The sequence below is a fragment of the Vulpes vulpes genome, chromosome 6 (assembly GCF_048418805.1).
Source record: "Vulpes vulpes isolate BD-2025 chromosome 6, VulVul3, whole genome shotgun sequence".
NCBI lineage: Eukaryota > Metazoa > Chordata > Mammalia > Carnivora > Canidae > Vulpes > Vulpes vulpes.
In genome coordinates, this window is record NC_132785.1 from 124,766,676 (window position 1) to 124,777,347 (window position 10,672).

General features: G+C 41.1%; 1 protein-coding gene across 1 annotated transcript; it reads right to left on the minus strand.

The window, feature by feature from the left end:
• Nucleotides 1-4,166: 4,166 nt before the first annotated feature.
• LOC112930342 (small nuclear ribonucleoprotein E-like) lies at nt 4,167-4,577 on the minus strand. Its single transcript, XM_072760460.1, has one exon. The coding sequence runs from the start codon at nt 4,575-4,577 to the stop codon at nt 4,299-4,301; it is 279 nt and encodes a 92-aa protein (XP_072616561.1). The 3' UTR covers nt 4,167-4,298.
• Nucleotides 4,578-10,672: the final 6,095 nt, after the last annotated feature.

A 10,672-nucleotide genomic window follows, 5' to 3' on the forward strand; every position in this document is an offset into this window, starting at 1 on the left:
TCCTCTAAAATGGGAAGATCATGATTAAATGAACAAGTATTGATGTGAAGGATCTAGCAAAATGTACTGGAGAGAGATAAGAAATGAATGAAATTTTAAGATTCTCAGGGACAGGGAAGTCTTTCTCAGAACAAGGGGATGGAAATGACCTCATGTGGAAGAGCGTGTCTCCTTGAAAGTTACCAAAATAGAAAGATAGGACATATGTTGAAGTTTCAGTATTTAGAGAAAGTTGAGGAAGTTCTTATCCCACTCTTTCAATTTTATCTGAGAACTTGAAGGTTTTGTCCCCTTCTATGTGTTATGGGGGTGTTTACAGAGATATGAGAGAAGTAGTAAGGGTTTGAAATATTTGTGGTGAAAACAGGATCTTGATGGGTCAAGAAAGCACAGGAGAACTTCCTGACAGTGGTGATTCTGCTTTTGACGGTGAACATCAACGCATTCTGCTTTGCTGGGTGATCTCTAGCAGCACTTGTTTCTTGAGTGAAGACAGGAGAATTACTGAGTGCATCTGGGGTTTGGGCTTTACTCAGATGATGTGAAAAGCAGAGGTTGAGGGATTTCGGGGTGTTGACAAAAATATTCCTGAAATAATTTGAGCTGAGCAAAGAAGAAAGTGAAGGCATGAAAAGTTTGATGCATTGGGAGAAATCCCAGATTAATTGGCTGGAGACTTCTAGTACTTTTTTTTTTTTTCCACGTGATCTCGAAGATGTTGCTCAAAGATACCAGCACTCATGGAGACTCCAGAAATCTGAGCAGCCCTATACACGTTTCAGAGATTTGAGGCAGTACTGCATAAGGGTTATGGTTGCAGGTTCCTGCACCATGATGTTGAGGGCTGGGTCTCAGATCTTCTGCCTAATGCACTTGTGAGCTTTGGCACATCACTCTGTCTCCCAGGGAGGCTATCTGCCCACCGCAAGACAGACAATATGGTCCTTATAGAACCTATCTCACAAGCTTGCAGTGCATCAGTCAACATGCACAAAACACTTGGACAAGGCAGGCTTGTGTGAACAGTGTATTGTATTAGAAAGCATTACCCCAGATGCGCAACAAATAGCTTGAAGCAACTATTATCACTTTAATTCATAGTTGAGGAAATAGACACTCTGACAAGCTAAGTAGTTTGCCTAAGACATCAGATAACTAAGGTCTAAGGCCAGTGTAACCATAAAAATACTTAAGGCTTATATATTCTTCAAGTTGTTTAATATGTATTGCCTTATCTTGTGACTGAAACAATTGGATATAAACAAAGACCTGGTTTGACTTCTAAGTGCACCTCTCCTTATTTCAAGAAGTTTTCTGGAAAGTTCCTTCACCTGAACTGGGTAATATGCTTGCTATATCTACCTCAAAAGTGTACTATAAATATGAAATGGAATATGAGACAAGGATGGTCAATTGTAGAGCAGGTTCTCTTCTCTGACTTTCTCCTCACCCTCCTTATTGCTTCTCGTTTCTCCCCATATCCAAGGGTACACTTGACCAGAGAGTGTTCATCAGCCCAGGGATTCGTCTGTTTTACTCCAGGAGAGAACAAAACCCAAAACTGTGGTATTCCAGCAAAATAGATTCCATCTGACAATGTCCTTGATCCCTTAAACAAGTTCCTGAAGCACAGATAGTGGATTTTCTACCTCACTGTCATCAAGACAAAGCCAACCAAGGAGATGGTAACAAAAAATAATAGGCGGATCTCTTTAACATGGCCATCTGGATTGGACGCAGTTGTTGTCATAAAGCCACAGCAACATCCTTTTTCTTTTGAACTCAGAAGTTAGTGTTGTTTGGTTTACAAATAAGGCAGAAAAGGGGAACAATGAAGAGTAAGCATAGAAAAGCCTCAGCTTCCTTCAAAGATGCATTTACCCTTTCTTCCTTCTTCAAGTCAATGCCATACTTGCTGTCAGATGGCATAATTACTTATCTATCATATCATGTCTCCTCTCCATGATGCCTTCCCATCATCCATCAGCAGATCCTAGGCCTTGTCAGTTGGATGGGTAGGGTGCTTGCCCAGTGTCTTGTCACCTCTTGTGATCCCATGCCTGCCATGGAGCTGACTTGTCTGAGAAATGCATCACTGGGTTCTATGATTCAACCTGCTTCGAGGGAGTCCCAGGCACTTGCATAAAGGTACCCAACCCTTTACGATGACATTTTCCGTGGAAGGGAGGCAATAAATAATACCTAAAAAGGGAAAAGCAAGAAAGTGCAGTACAGGCATGTCATTTAAAAATATAATGAAGAACTAAATATATAAATGAGATGTAAGTAGTGGGTCTGAGGAGGGATTTGGAAATTGCATGGCTGGGGCCGGGGACTATACACGATTTGACTCATTAAACTATGTCAATAGATTGCTCTGATAAGCATTAAAAATAAAAATAGCATTTTCCGACTCTTTATTCTATCTGCGGAGATGGGAAGGAAGACAGTCATGACTTTTGCTAACTCTTATTCTTTAAGAAAAGCTGAAAAGCAATTTTTTCATTCATACTTTAGTGCAGTCTGTGTTAATCGGTTATTACTTATCTTTTTTTATTTCACCAGAAATACGTTATAATTGAAAAGATAATAAGTAGGAAAAAGATGATAATCTAATATATATATAGTAAAAGTATATTTACAAAACCATTAGATATCTGAGGTCCCAAATCAGCCTAACCATAATAACCACTAAGAGTTTGCATATTATTCAAACTTGTGAAACATTTTTTTATTCTCAGTTTGCAGGGGATCAGAAGTTACTGTCTTCATTTGAGCTATAAGGATGGCGGGGCCTCACAAACCAGCATGTCTGTACAAATTCATAGTCACAAAGAGGTGGAGTCCAATCCAGAAACAGTCCATTCTCTCTTCCTCACTCCATTTATTATGGTCTGTCCAGCTTCAAAGTTAGTTTATGCTGAAGGAATGAACAGCCCCTGCCTGCCATTCAATGAAATAAGGCAGCAAAGATGCCACCCTATTTGCTTGGGACTCCTTCAGGTTTGAGTGGTTCTCCCTACCAATCTAGACAGGCTGAGTGGCCCCCATGTGGGGCACTGCCAGGCCCCACCACAGAAGGAAAAGAGAGCTCTGAAACATTTCTCTGGACAGTCATACATACTTGCCTGGTAGTAGTAAAAAAACCTCTGCCCAAACTCACTGGTAGAGAGAAATTATGGGACTCCCATTTATATTGTGTGTCTATTAGCATATTTAAAAATTACAGTTATTTTTTTACAATTTAAATTCAATTAATTAACATATAATGTATTTTTAGTTTCAGAGGTAGAGCTCAGTGATTCATCAATCTTATATAACACCCAGTGCTCAATACATCACATGCTCTCCTTAATGCCCATCACCCAGTTACTCCATCCCCCTGCCCTCCAGCAGCCGTCAGTTTATTTCCTCCCTCTTAATCAAGAGTCTCTTATGATTTATCTCCCTCTCTGATTTCATCTTGTTTTATTTTTTTCCCTCTCTTCCCCATGATGCTCTTTTTTGTTTCTTAAATTCTACACATGAGTGAGATCATATGATAATCATCTTTCTCTGATCGACTTCTTTTGCTTAGCATAATACCCTGTAGTTCCATCCACATTGTTGCAAATGTCAAGATTTCATTCCTTTTGATGGATGAATAGTATTCCATTTTATATATATACCATATCTTCTTTATCCATTCATCTGTTGTTGGGCATCTGGGATCTTTCCATAATTTGGCTACTCCTGGACATTGCTACTATAAACATTGAGGTGCCAGTGCCCCTTCGGATCACTATGTTTGTATCTTTGGGATAAATACCTAGTAGTTCAATGACTGGATCTTAGGGTAGCTCTATTTTCAACTTTTTGAGGAACTTCCACACTGTTTTCCAGAGTGGCTGCACCAGCTTCCAACCCCACTAACAGTGAAAGAGGGTTCCCCTTTCTCCGCATCCTCACCAACATCTGTCATTTCCTGACTTGTTAATTTTAGCCATTCTGACTGGTGTGAGGTGGTAGGTATCTCATTGTAGTTTTGATTTCTATTTCCCTGATGTTGAGTGAAGTGAGCATTTCCACTAAAACTACAGTTATTTTTAATGACCAGCAGGGAAGGAACAGGCTATTTGAAATATTTTTTTTTAAAAAAAAAATAAAAACAATCCCATAACATTTATTGTCCTCTGGTAAGAACATAAAGGTAATCAAAACAATACAAACAAGGGTTTTAGAACTATATTCTCAACAAAGGACATCTAAAAAAACAAACTACGTGGCCTTCTTAAGAATTTCTCACTTCACTGATCATTCTAGTTGGAGACACTTTGGAGCAGGGTAATATTACCTCCTTTTAGCATGATCCAACCCAGTTGTTTTCTTGACTTTGTTTTAGAATGAAACTCTTCAGCATCATCTAATACAAGGTCCATGTACTCATCAAAACCAATGCTACAGCCCTCTATCCGCGTGTTTACTTTCTCATAAAGCCACATCTGAATCCAAGATCTATTTTGCCAGTATCTGAAGACGAGGTTGATGGGCTGAACCATCACCTTCTGCACTTTTTGGCCCTGGCCTCGGTACGCCATGGTGGAAGCTGACTATTTGAAAGATCTGATGAGGATCCTGCCTCTGTGCTCACAGGAGACCCAAACAACCCCTCCTTAATAGCGAGGCCATTTCATCACAGTTCTCTGTGAAAAACTTTTATCCTAATGCTCTTCTCATAGCCTGTGCTTCCTCCATCAACACATAGTGGGGCAGAAGTGGGAGAGGGGATGGGAAAGTGAGGAGAAATAAAGCAGGTACAATGAGTCTGACAACACCATCAGCTTAGGGTATATCTTAATCACTCAGCTTGGTGCACCAAGGTGTAAAAAAAAAAAAAAAAAAGAGAGAGAGAGAGTCTTCTTCCAGTGATCTCAGACCCAACTCCATAATCCCCAGAGCAATGATCTTTGTGGTAAATAATGACAATACTGATGGTAAGCTTGGAGTGGGGTTTTATTTGTTTTCCTTCAAACAAAATAGCTGGGGAGAGGGGGAAAACTTCTTTCACATAAAAGAAAAATGAAAGAAGATGAGGTGCAGATAGTCAGGGCAAGAAGGCAGGAGGTGAAGACAGACACTCAAGACATAGTCATCTCTCCTTTGATGGAAAAGGAGGCTCCCGGGGAGGATGGGGGTGGTTATACTGTTTCCTCATGGCAGGAATGAAATAGAGAGATAAAAATAAAGATCCATTACTAGGAGAGGCAACCGGAATGCTGTAATGAAGAAAAGGTGATTGCCTGAGAAGAATAATGCTCTCCTTATGTATTTATTTATTTTCTACTAAAATAGTGTGGGTTTTGATCGTCTGAGGAAAGCACAGAGTAGGAAGAGCCATATGTAAAATCAGCCTGCTCTTGGGAACTTGATGAATGGATCCATGAGTCTTAGGGAGACAAAACCATAAAATGGTGCCGTGTTGAGAAGAAAGGTTTCGAGTCAGGGCACATCATGGTGCCTCTGTCGCCTCTTCCTTCACATCTCTGATGAGTGCGTGCTTTTGAAGCATAAAGGAGGCAGTGTGTGAAAGACTCCTCACACATTTTCTGGCCACCCAAAGTCAAAACCCATCACTGAACACCCTTTCTTTGGTCTCCTAAAGTGGCCAGGTACGAATCCCACATTTAAGGGAAAAATCGTACCTTATGCTGGCCTTGTTCAAGACAAGCCCTTATCAGTAAATTGAAACTCAAATGTGATGGAGAATATACTGCTTAAGTTCTAGAGGAATAGAAGCTGTCTTCCACATATCTGTACTAGTTTCCTGGAGCTGCCCTAACAAATGACCACAAACTGGGTGGCTTAAAGCAATAGAAATTCATTCTTTCATGGTTTTGGAGACCACAATTCCAAAATTGAGGTGTAAGGAGGACCACACTCACTTGGAACGCTCTAGGGCAGGATGCTTCCCCGTCTCTTCCACATTCTGATATCTTAGGCAGACTTCGGCTTGGGGAAACTTCACTCTAGTCTTTGCTCTCTCTGTGTGTCCATCTCAAATCTCCCTTTGCCTGTCTGTCTTTCTCTTATAAGCCCACCTGCTGTTTGATTTAGGGCCCGCTGTAAGTACAGGATGACCATATATGTGGAATTTAAGAAGCACAACAGACAAGGAAAAAAAGAGAAGCAAACACAAAACTAGGCTCTTAACTACAGAGAACAAACTGATGGTTGTCAGAGGTGAGGTGGGAGGGGGATGGCTGAAATAGGTAAAAGGTATTAAGGAATACAATTGTTGTGGTGAGCATTTAGTAATGCATAGAATTGTTGAATCATTATGCTGTGTACTCTAGTCTTAAGAAAAAATATTCATTTTTAAAGATTTTATTTATTTATTTGAGAGAGGGAGAGAGAGCAAGAGTACATAGTGGAGGGGCAGAGGGTAAGAGAAAAGCAGACCCCTAGCTGAGCAGAGATTAGACCTTGAGATCATGACCTGAGTCAAAGGCCTAACCATAACTACTCATAGTTATAGTAGCCTAACTTTCTCAGGCTTAACTGACTGAGCCACTCAGGCAACCCCCAAAGATTCTTAATTACATTTGCAAAGAACCTATTTTCGAATAAGGGCACATTCACAGGTTCCAGGTGGATATATCTTTGGGGGACACTATTCAACCCACTACATTACGCAATTAAAACTGTGAGGCACCCTAGATGGCTCATGTAGGAAGAAGATAGGACATTTAGCAAAGGGAGGACTCCTGTGAGGTCTTCCCCATGGACCCAGTTAGGATGACTTGTATCTGTGAAATCTTCTCAGTCCTTTTCTAAGAGAGAATCTCTGTGGCCCTTGGGCTTTGCAAGAAAATCATTCCTCATCATCAGTCAGATCCTCAACTTTCTTTGTTCTATTTATTAATTAAAAAGTTCTTTCCTGAGAACCTACAAGATGCCAGGTCCTGGGCTTGGCAGTGGGTTGACTAGGTGATCTATGGCGGGTATCTTAGAGGCATGCATGGGATTGGTGTAGGTCACTTCCTCCCTGACTATAAGCCCTCCTTTGGAGAGATTCCTCTTGCAGCCCTCTAGGAAAGACTGAGTCCAATCAGTACATGACTTGATCTCCTTGGGCTCAGCTTCTTAGGTCAGAAATGGACACCTAGCCCAAGAAGATCCAGACAATCAGATGCTCTCTTCTGGAGACACAGAAGCTGAGCCACAAAGACTTGGGGATATCAAAAATGATTGTTTGTTCAACAGTCTTAATTGTTTGCCCAGACAAAACTTGCAGGGAGACCAATGTAGCTGCACAAAGGGATGAGCCACAAAGACTTGGGGATATCAAAAATGATTGTTTGTTCAACAGTCTTAATTGTTTGCCCAGACAAAACTTGCAGGGAGACCAATGTAGCTGCACAAAGGGATGAGATGTGTCTTTTACTTTCTAGGACACTATATGGTATTTCTGGTAACAGGATTCCTTGAGGTTTCTCATATTCCTGTCCTATGCAGCCAGCTGATTTCTGGCTATGGCAGCAGTGAGGGGAGGGGAAACAGAACCTTACATACCCATACCTCATGATGCAGTACATAGTTCAATAAAGGTATGAAAAATGTGCTATGGAGGTTGGGAGGAGTGTGGCTAATTGGATCTATTAGCAAAAAAAAAAAGTATCACCAAATTGGCAAAATCCATTTGGAAAGATGAGTAAGAGTTTTTCTGATCAAATTTTATTAATTAATATGAATGAAGTAGTCTTCAGCCCTGGATGCATATTAGAATCACTTGGGCAATGCCTGAGCCCCCCTCAAGACCATCCATTTGTGAGTTCTACATGTGTCTTTTCAAAAAAATCCCCTCAGGTAATTCTGATACACCAAGAAGACCATAATCACTGACTTAATGAGTTACTAATAAAACAACATCTTTCTAGAGTAGGACGTCCTCCATTCTCTTTGAATTAAGCCACAGTGTTACCACCCTGAAGCCAGGCCTTGTGCCAGCCAAGCATTCGCAGGCACCCAAGTGCCCCATTTTGTGTGAGACATGCAGCAGGTGTTAAGGAAATACATTTAGCTTCTATGAATCACAGAATGACACAGGCTCCCAATTTCTGTGGGACCATATCATTCCTTTTTGTTAATATCTTCACTGATGACATCACAGACTTCCAAAAAAAATCATCCTTTAATTTATATTTGCATACTCATATTTTCTGCTCCCACCCTGGTGTAAGCTTCTCACATGACATTTTTTGTATGGTCTCTGCACATCCAGTGAGTCATTTTGTCATCCCCATCACTCATCATACATCTACATCCTATACCCACTCACACAGACACATATACAGTCCACTGCCTTATCCCCCATGGCTCCATCCACCTGTCTAGCAGTCCATCCATCCATACATACATCCATGTAAGCATCCAGCCATTCATACCTACATACATACACCCGTCTATCAGTCCATCCATCCATCCATCCATCCATCCATCCATCCATCCATGTATCTATCTATCTATCCACCAATCCATATGTACACTCATTTATCAGTCCATCCATTCACCCATCCACCTTTCATATAATAGGGTGGTGATTGGGTTTAGGGTTAGGAGTGAGTAAGGTGAGGTAAGATTTATGGTTAGAGGTCAGCAAGGTGAGATGAGGCGAGGCTGAAGGTTAGGGTGGGGAGGGTGAGACTAGAGTGGGGAGGGTGAGAGTAAAACTCATCAATTTTATGTGTATTGTAGATAAAGTTAAGTTTAGGGTTAAATATGGGAAACAAAGTTAGGTTTAGGGCTAGGGATGAACAGAGGGATGGTCTCAGTTAGGGTTTAGTTGGGGGTGGGCTAAGTTTAGGAACAACTCAGGAGTCCTCTATGGGAGTTGATATGCAAGCTGACTAGGGAATGGTCAGTACAGGTGTGTCCACCTTCAAGGGGATTCAGAACTACTCCAAGTATTATAAATATGCTGGAGGAGGTGACACAGAGTGATCCACTCAGGGAACTTCCTAGAGAAACCCTGCAGGCTAAGCGTGTTAGGAGATGAAGGCGTACAGGGTGTTGAGGGTTAAGAAGGTTCTTGGAACATGCCAGAAAATTCCCAGTTTACCTTGGAGATTATGGAGACTGCAGGAGGATTTTAGGCAGTGGTAACATCAAACACAAACTTCCAATCATTAAGAATTCACTTTCTTTTCAGACGCCTGGGTGGTTCAGTTGGTTAAGCATCTGCCTTCAGCTCAAGTCATGATCTCAGAGTCCTGGGATTGAGCCTTGCATCAGGCTCCCTGCTAGCAAAGCTAGCTCTCCCTCTGCCTCTCTCCCTGCTTGTACACTCAAGCACTCTCTCTCTCTGTCTCAAATACATAAATAAAATCTTAAAAAAAAAGAAAAGGAATTTACATTATTTCTTTCCATTTTCTGTGAGTTGGTCCTCCGCTGCCTCTGAATAGATCTGCCAGCACAAAATTAGGGAATATCAGAAGTTGCTTTCCCAGGACATAAAAGAAGTATAAGTAGTCATCACTGAAAAGTTCAGCCTAGGATAATCCCTGCTGCTGAATCTCTGGCTCCCTGCATTTCTCACCACAATTCCGAAGGATTTTAGTAAGACTACCTGCTACACAGTAAACCCCTAGGGGTTCCTCCCTCACTCCTTTCTCCTTCCCTTTTTCTCATCTTTCAAGGGAGGACTCCAATATTTTTCTTGGTTGCTCATTAGACAAGGACACTGAGAAAACCAGCAGCCTATCATCCTTCAAGAGAAGGCAGCATGTGCAAATGCCCAGATGTATGAGAGAGCCTGGTCCTTTGAGACTTAAAATGAAGCTTTTAGAGAGCTGATGGCAGACAAAGCAGGAGGAAATGAGGTAGGAGAGGCCATGAGAGGCCTAACAGCACGTTGGAATTCCACCTTTATTCTAAAGAGGAAGACGATAGAAGGAAGAGACAATATTATTTTACAACCTAGAAGAGAGATCTTAAATTTTCATGTTTTAAGTCTGTGGTCATAACTGTAAAATTACTGGAGATAGGAAAAGTGTGTGAGTATATGTCCATGTATGTGTATATAAAATATAGATATTAGGGGTGCCAGGGTGGCTCGGTCAGTTAAGTGTCTGACTCTTGGTTTGGGCTTAGGTCATGGTTTCATGGGTTATGAGCTTGAGCCCCGTGTCAGGCTCTGTGCTCAGTGGGGATTCTGCTTGATATTCTCTCTTCCTCCCTACCCCACTTACTCACAAGTGCTCACTCTCTGTCTCTAAAATGAATCAATAAATCTTTAAAAAAAACAAAGTAGATGATTGATGGATAAAATCTTGGAGTAGATCATGTCTTCCAAAGAAAATATGAGAACTAGAAGCCAGGATCTAAAAAAAGATCAGTCTGTTTCAATATATAAAATATAAATCTTTTATTTGTCAAAGATGCTATATAAAAAGTTAAGAAACAACAGTTTGAAAGTATATATTTGACACTTATACACATAAAAATTATTTTTTTAATTAGTTTCAGAGGTAGAATTTGGTGATTCATCAGTTGCATATAACACCCAGTGCTCACTACATTAAGTGCCCTCCTTAATGCCCATCACCAGTTACCCCATCCTCCCACCCCCACCCCCACTAGTGACCATCAGTTTGTTTCCTAGAGCTCAATGTCTCTTATGGTTTGCCTCTCTCTC